General features: G+C 30.0%; 3 protein-coding genes across 4 annotated transcripts; all 3 read right to left on the reverse strand.

The window, feature by feature from the left end:
* Window positions 1-4,524: 4,524 nt before the first annotated feature.
* LOC101207710 lies at window positions 4,525-7,379 on the reverse strand. Its single transcript, XM_004136466.3, has 4 exons — window positions 7,225-7,379; window positions 6,414-7,155; window positions 6,180-6,253; window positions 4,525-5,401 (listed from the first exon to the last, which is right to left on the reverse strand). The coding sequence occupies exons 2-4, from the start codon at window positions 6,431-6,433 to the stop codon at window positions 4,701-4,703; spliced, it is 795 nt and encodes a 264-aa protein (XP_004136514.1). The 5' UTR covers window positions 6,434-7,155; window positions 7,225-7,379; the 3' UTR covers window positions 4,525-4,700.
* Window positions 7,380-8,220: 841 nt separating this feature from the next.
* LOC101207958 lies at window positions 8,221-10,403 on the reverse strand. 2 transcript variants are annotated; one of them, XM_004136467.3, is made up of 4 exons: window positions 10,250-10,403; window positions 10,083-10,176; window positions 9,855-9,928; window positions 8,221-9,157 (listed from the first exon to the last, which is right to left on the reverse strand). In XM_004136467.3, exons 2-4 carry the CDS (start codon window positions 10,100-10,102, stop codon window positions 8,457-8,459), a joined length of 795 nt encoding a protein of 264 aa, XP_004136515.2. In that variant the 5' UTR covers window positions 10,103-10,176; window positions 10,250-10,403; the 3' UTR covers window positions 8,221-8,456. The 2 variants fall into 2 exon arrangements, with proteins under 2 accessions (XP_004136515.2, XP_011652035.1); XM_011653733.2 differs by having other exon boundaries at window positions 10,083-10,259.
* A 2,278-nt stretch (window positions 10,404-12,681) lies between these two features.
* On the reverse strand, window positions 12,682-17,173 carry LOC101218519 (aluminum-activated malate transporter 8). Its single transcript, XM_031882007.1, has 6 exons — window positions 16,808-17,173; window positions 15,910-16,050; window positions 15,466-15,738; window positions 15,204-15,322; window positions 14,354-14,500; window positions 12,682-13,519 (listed from the first exon to the last, which is right to left on the reverse strand). The coding sequence occupies exons 1-6, from the start codon at window positions 17,022-17,024 to the stop codon at window positions 13,013-13,015; spliced, it is 1,404 nt and encodes a 467-aa protein (XP_031737867.1). The 5' UTR covers window positions 17,025-17,173; the 3' UTR covers window positions 12,682-13,012.
* Between the last annotated feature and the right edge of the window lie 6,720 nt (window positions 17,174-23,893).

Genomic DNA, 23,893 nt, shown 5'->3' on the forward strand with positions numbered 1-23,893 from the left:
TTAGCTTCGATTATTAAAACAATAATATTATTTGGAGGACTTCTTTTATTCTCTGACACGTGGCACATGGAGTTTTATTGACATACTTCTCCTTCTATTCGCTTCTACCAATTATAGTTGTTGTCCATTCTCTCTATATATATAGACCTAATGGATGAATATGAAAATGAATTATTTGAGAGGATGAGTAAAGTGTTACTTATTTACTTCTTCCATTGTTTGAAAATACTAGACCCATTAATTATTTAAATAAACAAAAATGGAAACTAAACCTAACAATCTTAATGTCACACTTCATGTTCACGAGAATCTTATCCCAATCTTGTGTTTTGTGTTATTTTAGTAGGAATATATATTCATTATTGATGAAGCATGTATATATACCAACTTTGGTATACAGTAGTGGATGTAACTTGAGCTGTACAGCTATTTCAAATTTATTATTATTATTATTATTATGTTCACAAATTTTATATATATATATATAAATAAAAGTAAATGTTATATTTTAAAATTTGATAAACGTAGACAATCAGAAACATTATTTTGAATAATGTCATTTTAATATTTGCTACAAAAAGGTCACGAGCTACGTTAGGAGGTACACAATCCCTCTAGTCAACTCGATTATGAAAATATTTTTTCTTTATTATTCTTTATTGAAGCATGATTTATCTTAAACTAGTATTTTCTTCTTATTATTATTAGTTTTAAGTTTGGTATTTATTGGATGTTGATTTCTTGAACTTCTATATTTTTGTTGACCAATATTTCAAATCACAGTTTTTTATTAAAATTATTCTCGATCTACTTTTTGAAAAAACTTCTATATTTTATTCGTGCAAAAAAAAAGTCTCAATATGATTTTCTGTTTTCCTTTCTCCCACAGCAAAACAATGTTATATATGACACTAAGTTAATCTATCTAAATTTTAATTACCTCTTAGTTTTATTGTCTTTTGTTATTAATACAATTAATAACGTGAATATTTGTCTTGGTTATATCCCTCGAAAGCTCTATTAATATCAAAAGCTTTTATAATATCTTTCGAGAGAAGAACAAAGTTAGTATGTTATAGTGTTTTTGACATTCTCTTGTAGTTTTCTTTCTTGACTTAATTTGTTGCATTACAATTATATTTATAAGTTTACTTTAGTACAACAAGATGAAATCTTAAATTTGTCAGTGATTCAAATTAGTTGATTTATCTTTTATGATCAAAATTGGTTAAATAGCAATAATTATTGTATTAAAAAATATATAATGTGGTATATCCAAAATTTACGAGTGAAATGTTAATACATGTTGTTGTTATTTAAAAATAAGATAATGAATTATAAAGAGTTAAAAGAGAAAATTTAAATATTTATAGATCAAACCAATTTGTTGCAGCCTGAAATGAAATGAAAGCAAAAACACTATAATTTTAGTAAAGTTGATAGTGTAATTAATTCAGATGGAATAAGAGATTGTGAAAGTATTAGGAATCTAAAACTTTGAAATGGAATAACAAATTTATTAACTTACAAGTGGTCATATATTCTTTCTCACTTTGAAAAGAACGGGATTTATTAATTTCAATCGTATTCACTTTTAGGCAATTAAATTATATAGTACATATAATTGTGATGAAATTGCAATATATTTCCCTAATCCAATTCGTTATTCTTCAATGTCTTTATTCGAGTGGATAAAGGTTTAAACCTGTTCAATATTCCCTTATCCTTCCCTTTATATTTGGCGTTAATTATAAGATAAAATTAAAAATTGAATTAGTTGAAAATGTCATTAATGATAAAAATAAAAATCCTAACTAAATTTATTAAACTAATTAATAGTTGATAACACCAACCAACAACTAACAAGCATGAACAAATATTTAATGAAAATAAGGTTAAAAAGCATAAAATGAAGGAAATAAAAAAAATAAAATATTAAAATACAAGCATTTAAAAACCTAAAGATGATATATATCTAAAAGTAAAGAGGAAAAATGGAAAGAAGAGTGGATGATTAGGATGTAAAAGCGTGTTTAGTCCAAAAGATTTTGATTGAAGATTTATGAAAGATTTTAAAAGAATTAAAGGGGAAATGATTACAATAATTTAGAAGGGTGAAGGGAAAGTGAATGGAAGGAGTAAGGAGGAAGGAGAATAAAGTTAGGGGGGAAGGGCAGCGGCGGTGGAAGCAGAGGAGGGTTTTATTTATAATGATATGGTAAAGAGAGACAAAAGTGGGGTCTAAATCTTATGCTAAACCTTTTTGTTTGTATTGGAATGGGTTTGTAGTGAAGTGATGTGGGGAGGGGTGGAGGGGTGGAGGGTGAATGAGTCCAATTACTCAAAAGCTGGATCCTTGGGCCCTACTTTCTTACTTTCTTACTTTCTTACTTTCTTACTCTCTCTCTTTCTCTTTATTTATATATATATTATATATTATATAATTAACTATTTCAATCCATTTTACTCTAATATTCCTATTTTTATTAAATAATAAAAAATTATATTTTATACCATTTTGAGTCTTCTTGAGAATAAATGTAATTTGTTTTTTACTTTGTTACCTTATGCTTTTTCATTATTACTAATTTCTCTTAAACCATTCACAATCATTCTATCTCCCACCTATTTACATTTCTTTCTCTCAATTAACTATTTTCTATTATTTCAATAATATATTTTTATTTAAATTTAACTACTCATTACCAAACAATAACTAATTATAATCATTTAAAGCTTTGTTAACTAATTATACTTCTTGAATAGGGTAGAAATACATAAAGTATATAGAAGAATTAGCATGAATGTCCAAACAATAATCAAGTTACTGTTGATGTCCAAAATTGCAATCTATTTAAATATTTGATATGTAATTGATATATACATATATATATATATATATATAAACTACTCATCGATCTAAAGTTTGACTGAATTTATTGTTTTATAGTCATATAACAAGTATAAAGTAAAAGATATGTGAAGAAATAAAACTGAAAAATGTATTTTAAAAAATGATGAGTAAAAAAAGTATAATGAAAATTGAAGGTGCATTGTGTTAACATGAAACCCTTCTATTGGTAGGTTGAATGTTTACAAATTTATAATATTATTGGTAAAGGAAAAAGAAGTAGCGTTAATTTATGTTTAAATTTCTCCAAAAAGAAGAAGAAGGAATAATTAGTGAAGAAATAATTGGAAATAATGAAGTGTTGAAGAAATGGGAATTTGGTGGCGACCATGATTGTGTAGACAATGAATGAATGAATGAATGAGCTTCATTTTGTTTTTTAAAAAAGCAAAGCCACGTGTCCTGTCGGCGTAACAAAACGGCATTTAAAACTAATTCCCTAATTTCAATCAAATCCACTCCTCACTTCTCGCTCCCTTTTCCTTTTTAAACGCTTCTAGTCAAATCTCTCACCAATTTTTATCATTTTACCACATTCATTTCTTTATCATAATTACTCCTCACTCCTTTAATTTTTGTTATTATCCTCAAATACTCATTTTTTAACTTCTTACCATTTAAGTTTAATTCTAAAATAAAATCTAATAATTAATACCCAACTAAAGTTTAATTCACTGTATATCAATATATATACAAGATATTTAAATCTATAGAATTTATGAGAAAGAACCATGATGTAAGGAAATGGAAGAGAGAGAGATTGTGTGTAAGGGCATGTGCATGAGTGGGATAATATCATTAATTCATTGAAATAATAGGAGAAGACAAAGTGAAAGAAGAAGAAAAATAAAAAAATGAAGAGAATATGAATAATTCCTTCTCTTATTACCAGTACTGCCCAATGCCAACCAATCAAACAAATTGATTCTTCTTCCCCCATAAAAATCCCAATAATGTCCACACAAAAAAACTAAATTGGTCCATCATTTCCAAAGATGATAAGTCTGATACCAAAAGCAAAAGAAGAAATAGAGAGAATATTATTAAGTATGATATATGTACTTGAATAAATGCATAGATAATTAAATAAAAGAAAAGAAAAGAACATATGGGTTGAAGCCCACATATGTTTGATGTTTGCTTTGTTGGCCCATCTGATATTTACTTAACTGCCTTGCTGTTTAGGGTTTTTCTTCTTCCTTTTCATACACTTATTTGGACAGATAGGTCTCAATCTGTCTCTTTTTTTCATCATCAATGTTTTCGTTCTTTTTTCATTTGGGTCTCTCAACGAGGGAGCCATTCCATGTGCTCCTTCTTTAACTTTTCTTACATTTAAATCTCCTATTCTTTCTTCCCCCTCTTCTCTTTTATTCCACATTCCGAACCATTCTAAATCCAACTAACTCAACCCATATACAATATATGATGAATCATTGAAGGGCTCAAAAACATTTTTTTCTACACCTAAGTCAGAACGGTCGATTCGTTGAAGCCTTCTGTATTGTGTCTGTTGCTTCTTTTTCTTTTTCCTTTTTTGCTCTACATGGGGTTAAATTATCTTTGATGAACAACTTTACATGACGGAAGTTTTAGTGGTTGAAGTCAAAAAATCCTCTTATAACTTGACCATGTGTTTCTTAATAATTTTAAGACCTTCCATAATATACTATAACAAAGTTCTTGACTTACCACAAATATTTCGTTTGCAAGAGTTACATTTCACAACAGTATGTTTTTAGTTATTTCAAGTACACAACAACAACAACAACAACAGATGGTACCATAATTATCTGCTCGCAAGCAGGTCAGGCTCCGGCACCGTTGCAGATAAAATCTGAGGTTCAACCACCTGGATAAGGCCGGTGGCCAGCCTTTGGGTCAAATCTTCCACAGGTATCTTCATCACATCCTTTCTCATCCCAATATCAGCAGCATATCTACTGGCACAGTACACCCCAACGGCTGTTGCTGCCATTCCATAGATATTGGTTGTCACAAGACGCAGTGGTGTTGAAAGAACCGCTGCCAGAGGTCCCCCGATGATTGAAACTGCTTGCCCACTTTGTCCCATGGTCCTTTCATCAACCACAAGTAGTCCAGTTTTGCAGTATATTGCAAAATCTTCACAATTGTTTTTGAATACATTATAGCATCCAAAGCCATTGTCGAGTAGGTATTTTGCTCGATGGACCACAAGATCATCTGAATCAGAGCTTGCAAGGGTGCAAGTTCCACCTCGAGCTTTGGCCAGAAAAAGAGCGGGACTAACACCATACTTGAAACGATACAACACTCCACCCGCAAGAAAACAGTTCAAGCATGAGGAAACAACTCCATTCCCTTCTTCTAGAGGAACACAGGTAGCGCATGGCACGAAGGATCGAGCAGGTCCTGAACTTACGAGTAAGACATCAAGCACGGTCCCGGTTCCTACTTCTTGACCTCTTCTGGTAAAATGAATAACTCTGCCATCTCCCACATAGATGCCTGAATTGTTCTCATTAGCAATATGGATTAGAGGAAAACAAACGAAAAGTAACAGAAAGTGATGTATTTGAATCTAGTCTCAACACAGTTAACTGTCTTAACATGTAGCATAAACAGCATATTCTGCTAGACTAAGAACATAATAAGTCAGCAACTTAGAAGAAAGCACACTGATCTAATCCAAAATTTTCACTTGATCCCATGCTCAATATTCACTTGTGATCCTTCGTTACTAGAGGAAGTGGTAGGCAGTAACAATATCAAAATTCTGAAACAGCCACTTTCTTTTCTAGAAAATCACAAGTGAATAACATTCAACATTCAACAGTTCTAATGAAAAACAAACTGTACAAGATGAGATACAAGATCCCAGAAAAAACCACAAACTCTTGGCATCCAATAAAGATCCAAATCTAGACCACATTGATAGATAGAGGGTATTATTTTGAGTTCAACCTTAAACACCAATAAGTTCTTATGAAACAAAATTTTAAAGAAAAATACCACAGAAAACTCATCCTTCATTACGTTTTTCAAACAAATCAGGCCAAAGTAAGAAGATTTAAAGGCCAGGCTTAAATCAGAGGTTACCTAAAGCATATTCCAATACTTGAGCTCTCACATCAACCACTTAAACGATTAATCAACCGTTTCAAATTACCCAGCAGGCCAGATGAATATTTGGGGAAAATCTAATTCTACTCTAATGGTCTCTAAAACTACAGGCAATACACACATAATCCAAAGAAAAAAACTAAGGGAAGATTGAGAAGAAAACCATGATGGGCATAGATATAAGCGGCTCTCCAAGAGTAGATATGATCACCCGGTTTCAAGCTCTCCCGATTAACTCTACAAGCAACCAAATCAAACAACGCTTCATTTAGACGAAAAGGGCATTGAAACTGAACAATTGAAAGGAAACCCAATTGAAATTGGTTAAAATTAAGGGTACCCAAAAGATTAAAACTTTTCATAAAACTTAAAACAGAGAGAATTGATAGATCAAAACCTGTTGGAAAGAAGCCCCATATCTGGTTTCTGCGGAAGGGAACAGAGTCGTGGTTGTTTTTTCTCCCAAAATGAAATGCTGAAATGGGGAAGTCCGATTGAGAAGCGTAAAGGGAAAGAGAAAGAGACAAACTTACGATTGTGCCCTCTTGAGCATGGGGTTGGTCTCGGGGGCCGCACTGAAAAAATCAGAGTGTGTTGGAATGAGTTGGTTCAATTTTCGATGAATTGTAAACCTCATTGGATTGAACATTCATTACATTACGTAATCAAGTTTGTTACATTAATACAACAAACCTACTTTATCTTCAAAGATTCTTTCCTCGACAAAACAACTTCTCAACATCTTAACAAAACAGAGTCGGCAGAAAAAAAAAGAAAAAAGAAAAAAAGAAAACCCAAACCCCCATTTTAAAAAGGTTCCAATTTTTAATTTACATATCCACGTTCATATATGGAATGATCTTCATTCTCTGTTGCTCTATCTGTAATAATAATATGGGGTTTTTGTTCTTTTTCATCTTCAACTTCTATCAATGGCTTTACAGTCGATTCAATGATCTCAAATCTATTTAGATTGTTAATGGCAGATTTGGCGGGGTTTTGGTAGAGTTGGGATGAGTTTGATGGATCAGTCATCGTCTTCATTGCTACGGCTAAGGCTTTCAAGGCCTTTCCTAATTCCGAACTTAATGTCTTGCCTGAATTTCCATCATTCATCAAATTCGCAATGTGCTCTTTGACTGCAAATACAAATTTCAAGAGTTAGTGATGTAAAATAAAACAAGAATTAAGAATTTTGACACTAGTACCTGGATTTCGTTGCAAAGCTAGCTATTAAGGATCCAATTTTCAAGTAATGATTCCATGGATGACGGAAAGTTAAAATTTACATGCTCGCAAGAATCGTCTATCAGAACAAGAAGAAGGATTGTGAGAACATCAGTTCTTTAGAATCTAAGATTAAAAATCTAAATTTTATTAGGGAGGTGAAAGAAGCCACCATGGAATGTTGAGGAGTATCAAAGACGAGTTTGTAATCTTTAAAGAATGATTTTTGTTTTCCAATTGAAATAACATGTTCTTCAAAATACTCCCCACCAAATCCTGCAAACATTTTCAACTAAATATGAAAAAGCCATTGAGAAAGACATTATTTTTGTTCCCCTTTTTACAGCCTTCAAAATAATTGGCTAATTTGTCTGTTTTGGAAGTAACCAAGTAGTTGTGAAGAGTTCCATCAACCCCTAAAATAGGACAAACAATAAAAATAATAACATTAGGTTACCTAATGAAAATTTTGAACTCTTTTTACTAACAATGCAAACTTTTTTTTAGAAAAAGAAAAGCTTCAAATTTTGAAGAATAATATTACAAAACCTAGAGAGAATTGAAAGGTGAAAGGAATTGTGAGAAGAGCTAAAATACAAGAAACCCCAAAAGCTTCATAGAGACAATTTGGTGGGTTGATCTTAGACTTAGCCGTGGACGAGCTAGTTCAAACTTTGGGCCAAATCAACTCTCCTCTCTAGGCCCATCTAAATTTGTATCATGTATGGATACCTGATACGATAAACTCGTTCTAAACCTTGACTTATCAGTGATGAGGCAGGCTAAATTATCCATTTTTCTTAGAACCAATTCACCTTCTAGGTACGATAGCTTCTCCCTTCTTATTCTTCTTTGGACTCTCATAACAAGATCATGGGCTTTTCATTAGAACAATAAGTTGAACAGGTGGATTCATTGAAACATTCTATTTTGGGTTTGCTTTGGTTTCATTTTTGTATTTATAGAGAAAAACAGTCTCTTCCAAAGATGGAAATTATCAACTTCTTGTATTGATTATGGTCAAACAGACCTCTCATAAAATACACGTTTCCCCAATAAATTATAGACCTCTTAAATAACTTCCAAAATGGCACAAATCTTTTGTTTGCAAGAGTTACATTTCACAACAGTACTTCCATTTTAAAACTAGACAAACAACGACAGGTATCTTCATCACACCAGTTTCCTTTTAAAACTAGATGGTAGTTTTAAATTATCTGGCCGTAAGCAGGTGAGACTCCGGTGCCATTGCAGGTAAAATCTGCGGTTCGACCACCTGGATAAGGTTGGTGGCCAGCCTATGTGTCAAATCCTCCACAGGTATCTTCATCACATCCTTTCTCATCCCAATATCAGCAGCATATCTACTAGCACAGTACACCCCAACGGCTGTCACTGCCATTCCATAGACGTTGGTTGTCACGAGACGGAGTGGCGTTGAAAGAACAGCTGCAAGAGGTCCTCCGATGATTGAAACTGCTTGCCCACTTTGTCCCATGGTGCTCTGATCAACCACAAGTAGTCCAGTTTTGCAGTATATTGCAAAGTCTTCACAGTTGTTCTTGAACACATTGTAGCATCCAAAACCATTGTCTAGTAGGTATTTTGCTCGATGGACCACAAGATCATCTAAGTCAGAGCTTGCAAGGGTGCAAGTTCCACCTCGAGCTTTGGCCAGAAAAAGAGCAGGATTGACACCATACTCGAAACGATACAATACTCCACCAGCAAGAAAACAGTTCAAGCAAGAAGAGACAACCCCATTCCCTTCTTCTAGAGGAATGCAAGTAGGGCATGGCACAAAAGATTGAGCAGGTCCTGAACTTACGAGTAAGACATCAAGCACGGTCCCGGTTCCTACTTCTTGACCTCTTCTGGTGAAGTGAATAACTCTTCCATCTCCAACATAGATACCTGAATTATTCCACTTAGAGATATAGATAAGAGAAAAAAAAGAAAAACAAAACAAAACAAAACAAAACAAAAGCGACCCTAAGGAATGTATTTATTCCAGTACGAATATAATTTCAATACAATCTACTAATGTAACATGTAGCATAAAAACAAATTCTACAAGAGATTGAGAACATAACATGTCAGAAACTTAGAAGAAAGCACACAGATCTGTTCCAAAATTTTCACTTGATCATGATCAATATTGGAATTGTGATCCTTCAATAGTAGGGCAAGTTGAAAGGCAGAAGCAAAATCAAAACATGCAAAATGACATACAAAATTCCTGAGAGAATCAAGCACTCTTAGTATCCAATAAAGATCAATAATTCCTTACATAGACCACATTGAAACAATCTTATAAACCAAAAAAATGTTGTGGCACAAAAGTTTGAAGAAACATACCACAGCAAACTCATCCTTACTACTACTTTCCAAAAGATCAAGCCAAGCCAACATAAGAAGAATCAAAGAGCAATAATGCAGTATCATAGACCAAACTATCCCTCTCTGATTAAATCAAAGGTTAACTTACAGATCAGATGAATATTTGGTGAAAGTTTAATTCCACTCGAATCATCTCTAAAAATACAACAGGCAATACACACATAATCCAGAAAAGAAAAGAGAAACAAAATAGAAAGAGCGAGAAGAGAACCATGATGAGCATAGATATAAGCGGCCCTCCAAGAGTAGATATGATCACCCTGTTTCAAGCTCTCCCGATCAACTCTACAAGCAACCAAATCAAACAACTCTTCATTTAGGAATTGAAACTGAACAAATAAAAGAGAACCCAATTGAAATTGATCAAAATTATGAGAACTCGAAAGACCAAAACATTAGATAAAACTGGAAAAACAGAGAAAATTGGTAAATCAAATACCTGTTGGAAAGAAGCCCCATATCCGTTTCTCTTTGATTGCCCTCTTCTCAATTGCCAGCGGATGCAATGGAATGGCGACGATTTAATGAAATGGCTGAAATCAATGAATGAGAAATGGGTGAAATCAAAGAGAAACGTAACGGAAAAGAGATAGAGACGAAACTTACAAATATGCCCTCTGACATTGGTGGCGGTGCTGAAAAAGGCGCGTGGACTCAGTGTGTACCGGTACCGTTGCGGCCTTCACAAAGATTAAAGCGTAGCCTTTAAAGAAAGGTAAGAACTTGGATTGATGAGTCGGTTCATCGAAGGGATAACCTTTATGATTAACTGCCTAAACAATAATATTCACCAACGAATCTGTTTTCTGGATGACAATAAGTTCATATCTTATCTGACTAAACAAATTTAGTTTTACACTTTCATTTTTTAGAATTTATAAATTTAATAAACCAAAATTATGAGTTGAGAAATTCATCACAGATATTAAACTTAATGATAATTTATATACATTCTTTTTCTTGCTACAAGTTACTAAAAAGCTCTTATCATCTAATTGTCATACTTAAAATTTAATAAAAAAATTAATATTTGAAAAGAGAAAAAAAGAAAAAAAAAAACTTTTAAGTTAAAAGCACACAACCTTACCATTGAAAATAAAGAATTGTAATAGACTAATTAGTTTAATAGTCCAACATGATTAAAGGACTGAAAAGAGGCAGAATAACCTAATTAACTTTAATTATGTTTAATTTTTATTATTTGTTACTTTTTGGTTCATTAAAATTAATGGTGTTTCTTAGTGGAAACCCCATGGTAATTTTGCTTTTTCCTTTTCGAACCACTTCTTCCTTTTTCCAAACTTCTCATTAATTTGAAGGGTCAATCACTTTTACTGACAAATAATTATTCTTATTACAATTCCAATTCAAAACCCAAATACTTTGGCTTTAATTACAAAAATCCATTGATGTCACTTTAAGTTGCAATTAAATAATGCAGTTCAATATTTAAATCGAAAAAATAAACAAAAGTCAAAAAGCTTAATTAATTAGGTGTCTTATGAAATTTTTGAAGCCATATATTAATTATAAAATTTCAACTTGCTAAAATTAGTAATATATATAATTTTATATTCTGGTTTGCACCAGAGACTATTAATATAATTATAGCTGAAATTAAACTACAATATATAACATTGTATTTGATTACTTTTGATTTCTGTGATCTATACATGCATGGGTCATTAAATATACAACGACGAAACTGAATTCCCATCCTTAATACACTATTATTATTATTATATATATCATTTTTACTTTCAAATCACATAAAGCCAAACATCACATTACATACAGTCTTTTTCTATGTAATGGAGGGATCAAAGAATTGAAAATGCTTACCATATGGAAGTCATAATATATATAATCATCACATTATGATTAAGTCATATTTATTTCGAGATGTGGACAAAGTTTAAGTACATATGCATGGTTGATGGATTGGACATTTGAAATAATCTCACAAAATTAAAATATTGATGTGATAACTCATAAACAATAAGACACTCAACATTTTGTCTTATATTCATTCACAAGCGCAACAAATTAAATTAGTGGTGCAACCAACATGTTACTTCATACATGTATAGTTTATGTTTACTTTATTTGTCTAGGGGTTGCAAAGTTTAATTAAATAGCAATCATGTAATTAGAGAAAGAAGTTTTACTTTACCCATGAGGTCTTTATGTTACACAAAATTATATGAATAATTCATAAATTCATAACCACACAAGGTAACTTAGAAACTATTAGTGAAAACCATCATAATATCTGAAGTAATGGTACGGCTTCATAGAAAAACATCATGCCATAGTTACAAAATATATAAAAGAAGCATATAAAGTGATGTGAATACTAGTAGTATATGCAACCTAAATCTTGGTTTGTGTCTAGGTACCTAATTAGAAAAAAAAATGATACTCTTAGAAAAAATTTGGTAACAACTTGCTGTAAATTTAAAATTTGGTTTTTTTAAGTCTATAATATATTAATGACAAAAAAATGGCAATAAAGTTAAGTTACAAAAGGGAGTAGAAGACAAGGAGATTTTAGAATAAAAATGATTGTAAGTTTGAAAAGAAAAAAAAAGAGTTCTTCAAATTGGTTACTTTATTTGAGTGGTGTAAAAGAAATTTGGTGGAAGTTGTTTGAGTGCTCTTGAAACTCTTCTTCAAAATAATGAGAAAAGCAACAAAATATATAACTAAATTCCAATTCTATATTTATCCCTTGAAATAGAACACTTGTCCTAAATTAAGATATGAAAGACCATACCTTTATCTGGTGGGAGGAATGGAATCAAGAAGTGTATTAAGATATTTCAATTAGGTTACACACAAATATATAATACCCTTCTCATTTTAGTAACAATCTAATTTTAGACTCAGATGTTTAATTGGATTCTATTTTCTCTCTACTACAACTTATTTCTGTAGCTCCACAAGTTTAACTTCAAACAATAATTTGTTCTCTTCTTGGTCTAAATTAATAAATATATGATCTCTATTTGTTAATTTAATTATTGTTGAAGAATCCCTTGAATAAAAAGATCTCTATATTAGATATATATAGATCTAATTAAATATTCACCATTACACTACACACATTTAATATTTAAAACCCTCATCCTTTGGTCACAGTAGGGTATGATACTAATAAACAAATCCTACCTTACCTCCAAAGGTTCTTTTCTCTCTTGTTCTCGGTCTAACATTTTTTTAAAATAAAGTACTAAACGTAGGATCAGTAGGCACATCAGTTATGTTAACTAAAGTTAACACATCCACAGTACCCTCATCACGTCCTTACTAGCATTTTTTCAATCGTAGCAAAATAGGATTGAAAAAAAAACCTACAACCCCACTTTTCTAAAACAAAAAACCCGGCTTTTTATTTACACGTAAATCCTCATCATTATTATTCTCAATTTCTTTGACTGTAATAACAACATGGGGTTGTTGCTGTGCTTCAACATTATCATCTTCTTCTACAAATGGCTTTATAGTTCCTTTGTGAAGCAACTGAGGTTTTTCTGGTGAAACCCTTTTGAATTTAGCTTTTAGAGAGAGTTCAGCCACTGCTTCACTTAAATCTTCCACTGATTTAACAATGTCAATCAATATGGAGGCCACTGTGGCATCTGGAATTATTGCTAGAAGGTTCGAAATATCGTCTGAAATTTGTGTTGTGCCAGATTTAAGAGTGTTTTTCAGATCGTTAACGGCGGATTTTGCTGCGTTTAGATGGAGCTGTGATGAAGGTGATGGATCAGTCATCTTCTTCATTGCTGTGGCTAAGGCTTTTAGGGCTTTTCCTGATTCTGAACTTATGGTCTTGCATGGAACTTCCAACATTCTTCGAAACTGTGATGGCTCCTGTGATTCATAAGAAGAAATTTTAAAATTAGTGACAAGAAACTAATTAGGGTCATGCTATATTTCTATATTGAAATATATACAGGTTAAAGTATATGTATAGTTTTAGGGTATTTCCAATCGGGTCATTAGTTTGAAAATCTGCACAAGATCCAACAAGTGGGTTATTTTTTTAAATAGAGTGAAAATGACCACACGCATACAAGTTTGAACTCAATATCTATGATTTGGTACTATTTGTTATTATTAAGTTAGGCTCCTAAATTTTAAAATATTACAACATTTGATTTTTTTATTATTTTAATTTAGTTAATATAGATTTAATAATGTTATAATTTTACGGTTTAGGTTATTAGGTTTCAAGCTTTACCTTTTTATAATTTCAATTTTTAACTAATTGTAAAAAATTCATTATTTATAATTTATGTCTATTTATTAATTTAAAATAACCAAATTAATAAGAATTCACTAGTTTTTCAAACGCTATTTAAATTAATTTAAAATTTTCACTTAATAATTTTTTTTAATTAATTAGTAGACATTGAAAAAAGTATTAATAAAAAATCAACATAAACATAACTTAATAGACACTTATATGTTTTCATGAACTAACACTTTTTAATCTATGCATTTAATTTTCGTATCTTTTTTTTTAAAAAAATAAAGTATTAATAAAAAACACGTTACAAGTTGAAAAATAGTTAAAACAAGGATATATTTTTAAGTTTACATATGACATTAAAATACTATTCTCGTTTAAACATCAACTTTTTCTTTTTATATAGGTTTGGGTTATTTATTACTTAGGGTGAAAGAGAGAAATGAGATTAGTACTTGTAGTTGATGAGGGGAGAGGTGGAAATTGAGAGCTTCAATATGGTAAGCACATTGTCGAGCAACAGATCCAATTTTCAGGTAATGTTTCCATGGATGACGAAACCCAAAGTTTCCATGTCTTGGTTCCCATCTTGCAAAGTTTGCCTGTCACATGATCAAAATGTAAACAATTAAATAAAAATAAAGTTATTTTTTCTTTCAATATTATATATATGTATATATATATATATATATATATATATATATATATATATATATATATATATATATATGATCAGCTGTATTCAACCCAACAACCTATGTTCTTCACTGACCAAAAAGTAATTACCAAAAGTTAGTGCTTTTCATGGAAGGCAACAAGGCTCTAGTGGGCATGCAAGAAAAATAATATTAATCTTCATCTTCTTAAAGGTCAAAATGAGTCGGTTGGGTTAATTGAGTTGTTGATGCACTTCTGAACTCTATTCAATTTAATTATTTCCATTCTAATATTTTTCTACCTTAGGTAACCCTTATTAAAACATAAGAAGAGATTGTTTTCACATATAATAGAATAAACCAATTTATTTATTAATATAACGAAATTTTACTTTTTAACGAAAAATCTACATAAATACCATTGAAATAGACATCTATCATGGAAGGATAGATACTAATAAGATATCTATCTAGATTTATTATAAATAAAAAGTAAGTTTTACTAATATTTTTTTTTGTAAATAAACGTGACACATTTTGTCATAGAAGTATGATTAATAGGGTTTAATCGAGTTATTTTAACCTTCATACAAATCGATTATCAAACTAAGATACAAACATTTGATTAGAGTGAAGAGAGAGAACCCACCATGGAATCTTCTGTGCTTTTAGAATTAAGGACAACTTTGTACTCTTGAAGGAATGGTTTGTCTTTTTCAGGAATAGTAACATGTTCATCAGAACAGTGAAAATATTCCCCACCAAATCCTGTAAAAATTTATTAACCTTTTATTATTCCTCATAATAATCCTCTTAGATAATCAAGAATAAGATGGATTGTTCATGTCAAATAGAAGATGAAGAGAAGCCAAAATAATGACCTTTCTTTTGTCCTAATTAATTTTTCTAACCTTCAAGATAATTGGCCAACTTGTTTATATTGGAAATAATTGAGTTGTGAAGAGTTTCTCCAGCCCAAACTGGACAAACAACAATGGAGACGATAATGCAAATGGCTCCGCCAACAAGAATGGTGGCAAGTCTTTGATGAGCCATCGTCAAGAACTCATCCACTCGATAACCCGAAACCGAAACCATACTGAAAGTTAATATGAATATCAACACTCCATAATCATATCTTGCTTTGATGCCAGGGAAGAACCTTGAAAATGTTGCTGATGCAGCTGAAACCAAAACCATCTCAAGAAATTCAGCTAAGTGAGAGAAGAAATATATCTATTTAAAATTTCTTATGAAATAACTTTACCATATTGTTTGTTTCATTTATTTATTTTTCATTAGTGGAATATGCTTTGGAATCTGTATTAATTAAGAAGATCAAGATTAAAGTTTACCAATAAGAAAAACAAAGATGCCCAAAACAAATGGTTCTCCTTTTTGTCCAGAGAGATTGGCTAAATAGTCAACTCCCACTCCCAAAGCACCAGCCAACATTGTGCCCAAACCTCTATTCAAACCTTTACTAAGGGTTGCGCCTGCAGAAACAACCAAAGTTATGACAATATTAAATTCATTGCAAACAAAGCATGCATGTCAAAAACCGCATCAAAGTTAAAAAACTTCTGCCTAATTCTACGGTTTGAAAACTGTTTGACTTTTTTTGTTCCAAATGTTCTAATGATATATTCATTCAAAATGATGAAAGAGTTTAAAATTTTACACATAGGAAAGTTTAAATATTTACATCAAGAGTTCAAATATTTATATCTATTAGGATATGGACTCTAGATTCATGTCGAGATCATTCAATGGTAATATGACATTGACCTTTGTTTTCCTAAAAGTCTTTAGAAAAAACATATACACATATGTATACGTATGCCCGTCTATACGTACACATATACATATACCTATACGTGAATATATATACACACATGTATGTAAACAAAATAGACGAAATCATTCAAATTTAGCTCTAAGCTATATAGTAAAAACATCATGATTACAAATTAAAAGAGGACATAATAATTTTGTAACTATTTTATTTTTGAAAAAATCATCCTATTTTGTTTAATTTCTTACAACAAATTTCATTTTGAGTTCTTAACCCAATTTTAAAAACATAAATAAATTTTCAAAACTTATTCTTTTTTTTGTCTTCAAAACTTGGTTAAATTTTAATAACATGGATAACTAATCAAGTAATTGAGAATTTTACAACTCAATTTTAAAGAATTTAAAACTAAAGAAATCAAATAATTACCCAACAACACTTTCAATATTAGAACTAACCTACGGTAAATTCAAAGATGACCACAACAGTAATAACAGCCCAAATCCCAGAGGCTCCAAAGCCATCATAGAGAGGCTTCCAATAATAAAACAATGAGACCAAAGTAAGAGCTACTCCAACTTTAATGGAGTGAATAATTCTTCTTGGATCATCTTGTCCAAGCTTCTTGATTTTCATGGCTACGTCCATAGCTTTGTTCTTCAATTGAATCCCCATAGTCTAATTTTCTTTAAAAAAACCTTTGAGAGAAAAATGAGCTAGGGAGAGAAGGATGTGGATTGGAGAGAAGAATTTTGGGTATTTATAGGTGAAAATTGTTTTGAAAAAAATAAAAAACTCAAGTTGAGAAGAATATTGAGATTGGACATCATGTGTTTGTGTCTTTTGTGGGTCATATAGACAAAGATCTTGTGTTTGAGAGGGAAAATGAAACAACTAGGAAAGAGACAATGACATTTATTAATTTATAAGCTGACTCAATCCAATGTTTTTTTCTTTAAATGATGTGAAAATGAATTTTTTTTTAAAAAAAAATTATTACTGAAAAAAACAGGCAAAGCAACCCCATTTCGAAAGTAAAAGCAAAGAAGAAGGTACGGAGTTTGAAAGTCTTTCCATTTAGACCAAAGCGGAAAAGAAAAATTAAACAATTTTAGCTTTTGGAGGTTGAGATTTGAGAATATTAATTAAAGGTATTGTATGTGTGCAATGTCACTTTATTCTTTTAAGTTTATAAATTAATATATGGTTTAATTCTTAATTATTTTATGGAAGAGCACTACCGCATGGATATGCTTTTGGACCTTAATGTATGTACCCATCATATACTGATCTTATCATTTTGTGTACATAATATAATCTCCTACATTTTTAAATTCTTTTGTAAGTCATGACCTAATTATTTCAACAATCTTTCCCAACCATTATACACTTTTGTCTTTTAATGATTAGGTCATGGTATGCCAAAGTACCAATTCTAGCTAGAGAGTATATGATATAATAACTAATGTATTTCACTTACTTATTATGTGATGATGGAATGATAATGGGAGATATTTCCAATTACACGTGGTGGTATATGAAATCCAACGATTTATTGTTATTATTTCCTTAAGTTATTTCTAGACATATGTGTCTCTTCGAACTACAACAAAATTGTAGTTTTAAATTTGTAAACCCTATTGTTGGGTCAATTATGGCTATGAACGTTTGATTTTCGATTGATGAATTTTTCAAAGCTTTGTACAAACTAATATATATATATATATATATATATATCATACTAAATTACAATTAAACTAAAGGAAAAACATATTCAATATATATCATACTAAATTACTATTAAACGAAAAATTAGGTCGATTGGATATAATGATAGTATATATATAATGTTTTTTTGAAATCTTCTTAAGAAACTAAAAGATAGTGTTAATGAGAGTAAGATAAGTTAAAGTTAATTAATCAAAATTATTGTTTTGGAAGGTTAGGGCTAGAGGTTATAGGTTTGTGTAGGGCAGGTTCTTGGGTGGAGCATCTTAAGTTGAATTTCCAGGAAAGTGTGTGTAGCTATTATATATTTAAATTGAGCCTAACGCGCAATCTTCATACCATAAAGTAGAAGTGAATTTTCTCTAATGGTATTCATTATTGTGGTACAGCTCTCAGAATTAAAATGTAACATTGTTTTTTTAAAAAACAAACTTGAGGGATATAGATATATAAAGAGCTGTAATCCACCATTTCAACACACAAAGGACTTAGCTAGCCACATTTCCTAAAGAGAACTTGGATTCAATTAATTGGTTGATCTGGAGTAAATGGAACTAAAATGGAAAGAATGTGTTGTTGTTTTCATTTTTCCTACTGTGATATATAAGATTTGTTGGGTTTTTTAAAAACTAATGTAAGTTTTGGTGACTTTGTCAAAACACAGACATACTATTAAAGATGGCCATTTATTCCTATTTTAGGGATTTTTTTTTTTATCTATTTATTCCCATGGGATGATATTTTCATTTCCTGCTACAAATATGATCAAAATAGTTTTTTTTTTTCTTTCTTTTTTTTGGTGGGGTTCTTTTACACATAGAGAAACACAAATGGTTTCCAATTGGGCAAGTTGCAAGTTGATCAGAAGATATTGTGAAGCATGAGGTGAGAGAAAAGAGAAGAAACATAATATCCATTGAATTGAAGGGCTTTTTCTTCAGGGGGAGAGAGACGTACATAAGCTTTGGAGTACAAGTGATTCTCTAGTATAAACTTTTGGTTTTTCATATTTAATATTTCTCTCGTATGAATTTAGTTTTAGCTTGAAAAAGTAAAACTCTAATGTATATAATATTTCTCTCGTATGAATTTAGTTTTAGCTTGAAAAAGTAAAACTCTAATGTAGAACTAGCATGTTAAATTTTATCACCCTAAAATCGACAAAATAAAAAATAAAAACGTTATCAAACAAATCTAATTTTATAGAAAAAACATATATAATTGAATTTAAAAAATTAGATTAATAACTCTTCACTACTTAGACGTGTCTTACTTTATAAAAATTATTAATAAAGATTTATAAACTAATTATATATAACAATTTTCATACATTTCCATAAACTAATTATATATAACAATTTTCATACATTTTCAGTAATTATTAATGCCTGTTACATATTCTCAATGTCATATAAGCTTTTACTTGACCAAAAAAATAATAAAGTTTTGTATTATTTATTGACAATTGTTACAAAATCATTCAAACATATATTTTCAATGAAAATTTTGAGATGTGTACATTTTGTTTATAGTCGATTTAAATTTTATCAGTGTCATAGAAACTTCTTTTTCTTCTTTTTTTTTTTTGGTAACAGCCTATGGGGAAAGGGAAGTGTACATCTATGGCCTCTCTTAGTTCTAATTAATCCCTTTTTATGGATTATTCTCCTTCTTGTATTTCTCTAAAGGGAAGTCTCATGTAATATAATGTTTCTCTACTATATATTACATTTTATCTTAGTATAGAAAAGAACCTGTACTATTTTCTACATACACTTTCATAATTAGGATAGATATATTGTTTTAAGAAGACCATTAATTTTTTTTACATTATTTGTGCATAATGTACATCAACAATAACAAAAATTCAACACATGACTCCAAACATTAACAAACAATAACCCTTTCAAACATCAAAAAGGAAACTGAAAAAAGAAAAGGTTAAGTGAAAGTCAAACGCTTAAATTAATATTGGACATCATCATCTCTGCACTTGAGAGACAAAAAATTGTCACCACACTACTTTCTGTTGAAAGCATGCATTGTCACTGTAAAGAGAGATATATAAGATTAACATTTTGAGAATATATAATAATTATATTGAGATATAATATTTACTCAAGTCTGTGAATTAATTAATAAGACAAATTAAACTATATGTGTAGTATTCATATTCTGTTTGATAATTATAATGAAGACCAATCTTATCCAACATTTTGATTTGTGGAATAATAAGGCCTTGTCACCAAGCACTAATGAGTAGGATCTGACTCAATCATACAGTGACTTTGCCCATTTTAATTACTTTATTTCATTTACAAAACCCTAAAAAAAATTGGGAACGAACCATTTTACTCAACCATATGAGTACCAACTTATGTCTTGGTTTCAAACTTATTTCCGTTTCTGCTAAGTTTATTAAGGTAGTGTTTGATTTTTTTAAAAAAATTAAAGGGTTTGATAGGCACTACAAATAGCTTTGGATTGGAATAAAAACGAATTTGAGAAAACGTAGTTTTTTTTTAAATTAATCCAAGCCACCTTAAATAAATTTGTTCATTTTTATTTAATTGAGTCAAATTCAATTTCAGGCCAATCATGTTAATATTTTGAAGTTTTTTTATAAAGAGAAGTCTGCATATATTAGGTAAGTGAGAAGATATGTTAAAACTAAATTTTGTTCAAATTAACAACCTTAAATATTTAATTAATTTCACTCCCGATAGTCTTATGTGTTGAGTGTATGTTTGAGTTACTAACAAATATTTCTTAGGTAGAGCAATCATAATCAATATAATCAATATGTGTACACCTACATCTCAACTAGATTGACACATCTTTAACATTTTTATCATTTTTTAAAATAAAAAGGTCGTCATTATTTTGATAAAAGTTATTTCAAATAAGCTATAAAATAATTGTTTTAAAAGCTATTTTGAATGGTTGCAAATGCTTCATTTTTTTTTAAATTACTTATTTTTAAAATTAAAGACTTTAAAGTTGGAGGAGACATGAGAGGTTCATTATGATTCTATTTCCTTTTCGCTTATCACCTAAATAAAATTGTTTGGAGTATGAAAATAACTTTCAAATTTGAGATATGACAAAGACGTTGAAAGTCTACCAACCTAGTTGAGATATTTATGTGTACGGTGTTAAATTAAAAAGAAAAAATAGAAGTATGAAAATGTGTGTACGATAATGTACATTCAACCTCAAACACAAATAGGTTTAGATAGAATAATCGATGGGGACTTTCGTTTCTATTTTTGCATTTTACCACAAAAATATTCTAAGGTTGGGATGCAAGTTGGGTTAAGAGAAGTGGGTGATAAAGGTAGAGCAAACGAAGCAAAAGCCAAGTAATATAATGCTTTCTCAAGTGATATATCTATATATATTTACATATTTTCATTTTTGGATACAATTCTTCTAAGCTTATCCATTGCCTTTTGAGTTCATGTATATGGATATATCAATGCAACAAACATATTGTATATGGAAATCATTGAATGGCCTCTCTTTCACAAAGAAACAAACCCAAAGTTTTGGTTCTCTTTCAAGCTTTTCTATGTATATTGGTAAACAGGTGGATTCATGAGTAACAGATTTTTTTCCTCTCAACCTTTGTTGGAACTAATATCATTTTTGTCTCAACATTGGATGTTCCTTCCCTTTCGGGTAGAATGCCCTGCTTTTAATTTCAATAACATTTAAAAGGTTCAAAATCGTGTTTAGGAGAACATTATCTTCCTTGTTACATAATTCTCAAACAAAAAGATACAAATAATGTTAAAAATGAGAAAAGATTCAGGAAGTTCACTAAAATGATGTATTTACTATATTTAGGAAACAGAGAGAGAATGATTTTATTAGAGAAAAATGTTATAGAATGAATTATACCTTTAGAATCGTTACAGACTTTATAAAGTACACTTTTCCAAACTCTAGGATCATAGTTATAAATAAACGAGACTTCGTACTTGATCATTAAGAAAGTCATATATAATAGACTCAAGGTATTTCAATACTTGTTTTTCTTAGTCATTAATCTAATTTTTCTTGTTGTAACATATTAAGATAGGTTACAATGGATGCCCCAAATTAGATAGGACATATATACATAAAATATATACTACAGTGCCAACCTAATTAATTAAACATGACCCCTTAATTTATGGAGAGCAATAGTTTTTCTCGAATTAGAAAAGTAATGTGTGGCTCACAACTTTTATGGAATTAGAAAGAAATTTTAGTTATAGGCATTTTTTGGCAAAAACATTTAAATTTTATTTTATTATTTTCTATTTACAAGGTATAGCATGTTTGGATTTAAATTTTATTTTAATTTTGTATATGGGTGTCAAATGAAGCTATATTCTTGTTTTGTCATTTTTCCTTTTAACTTCAATTGAGTTTATTGTGGTTTAATTGATTCTGAGAATTTCTTATGCTTCACCAATTTAAGGAGGATTTGATCATTGGTTGTGTGTTAGACACGATCATTTAGGTAGGAATTTTTGTTTTAATGCACAAGTTAGTATTGATGCTATATCGTATTAACCCTTGATTGATTGATTAAATCTTATTATGTAGAAACCACTTTAGGGAATGGATTGGAAAACTTAAATAATGAGATAGAATATTAATTGAAAGGAACAACCAATAAATGGAAGAGAGATGGCACAAGATTAATATTCTAAACACTCATTATTTAAGTTACAAATTTTAATTTAACATTTAATTAGCACCTAATCATTAAAAATAATGAACTCTCAACCCTTGTGGAGTCATGATACAAGAAAATTGCTTTGTAATTAATTATGAAATTTGTAATTAAATTCAAATATGTAATTAAATAACATGTCAAAAAATACGTCATATAGAAAATAAATATTAGTGATATTTTAATCTTTTCATAACACCTGTGTTTTGGGTAAATTATGAAATTTCTAATTTTATAATCGGTGGTATGCCTTTTGATATAATCTCGTTTTAGTTCAATATAATTGCATATTGAATCATCGAATGACTTTTGACGATTTCTTTTTTAATACACAGAATTTAAATTAGGTTCAAAAACCGTCCATTATGTATTTAAAAAATGTCTTATCATAGGTGTAGAGGTAAATGGTGGAGATCGATCTTACTGGAAACTTTGTTGAGTTTTTGAAAGAATAAAAAAATGGACTTGGAAGAATTAAGAAGCTTTTAATTATTTGAGTAGAGTTTTCATCTTCCCCTAGCTAGGGTTTGGAGGCAAAATACAAAATACTTTTTAAAGTGTCATTTTCCCTAATTAAACTTAAAGTGTCATTTTCCCTAATTAAACTTTAATTTCCATACTATTTCTCACCATCCATCGATCTTTCTTCCTTTCTTAAGTTCTAGCACCCATTATGAAAGTTAATTTATTTTTAAAAAATATATAACTTAATCATAACCCCACATTCATTCTAACTTTCTAGAAAATATTTTAATTGAAATGAAATCATCTTTCACCTCAAACAAATACAAATTCTCACCATGAGGAACACATGCATATTCTTGAAATGAAATGAAATTAATTTTACTATCGATTAATTAAAAGAAAATTGTGCCAAAAATTCATGACAACTTTGTTTTTGTCATGGAAAATTAAATCTCAAAACTTTAGGTTAATAATAATTATTCATGATTATAGTAAGATTAATTACTTCAGCTTACTCTAAGTGAAGGCTGAAATTTTGAATAAATAGAGAGCATCTATATCTTAACAATTGAACAATTAATTAAAGACAACGACACAAACTCATCTTCCTCTTAAAAATGTGTTG

Source organism: Cucumis sativus, chromosome 3 (assembly GCF_000004075.3).
Source record: "Cucumis sativus cultivar 9930 chromosome 3, Cucumber_9930_V3, whole genome shotgun sequence".
NCBI classification, from domain to species: domain Eukaryota; kingdom Viridiplantae; phylum Streptophyta; class Magnoliopsida; order Cucurbitales; family Cucurbitaceae; genus Cucumis; species Cucumis sativus.

What these genes read in the sequence shown, in the direction of transcription:
- LOC101207958 (XM_004136467.3), bottom strand. Translation starts at nt 10,102, where the DNA reads ATGGGGCTTCTTTCCAACAG. An exon ending in ATGGGGCTTCTTTCCAACAG is followed by an intron (nt 9,929 to 10,082) that starts GTATTTGATTTA and finishes GGTTGCTTGTAG; the next exon opens with AGTTGATCGGGAGAGCTTGA. An exon ending in TTATATCTATGCTCATCATG is followed by an intron (nt 9,158 to 9,854) that starts GTTCTCTTCTCG and finishes GGAATAATTCAG; the next exon opens with GTATCTATGTTGGAGATGGA.
- LOC101218519 (XM_031882007.1), bottom strand. Translation starts at nt 17,024, where the DNA reads ATGGGGATTCAATTGAAGAACAAAGCTATGGACGTAGCCATGAAAATC. An exon ending in CATCTTTGAATTTACCGTAG is followed by an intron (nt 16,051 to 16,807) that starts GTTAGTTCTAAT and finishes TTGTTTCTGCAG; the next exon opens with GCGCAACCCTTAGTAAAGGT. An exon ending in AAAGCACAGAAGATTCCATG is followed by an intron (nt 14,501 to 15,203) that starts GTGGGTTCTCTC and finishes ATCATGTGACAG; the next exon opens with GCAAACTTTGCAAGATGGGA.
- LOC101207710 (XM_004136466.3), bottom strand. Translation starts at nt 6,433, where the DNA reads ATGGGGCTTCTTTCCAACAG. An exon ending in ATGGGGCTTCTTTCCAACAG is followed by an intron (nt 6,254 to 6,413) that starts GTTTTGATCTAT and finishes GGTTGCTTGTAG; the next exon opens with AGTTAATCGGGAGAGCTTGA. An exon ending in TTATATCTATGCCCATCATG is followed by an intron (nt 5,402 to 6,179) that starts GTTTTCTTCTCA and finishes AGAACAATTCAG; the next exon opens with GCATCTATGTGGGAGATGGC.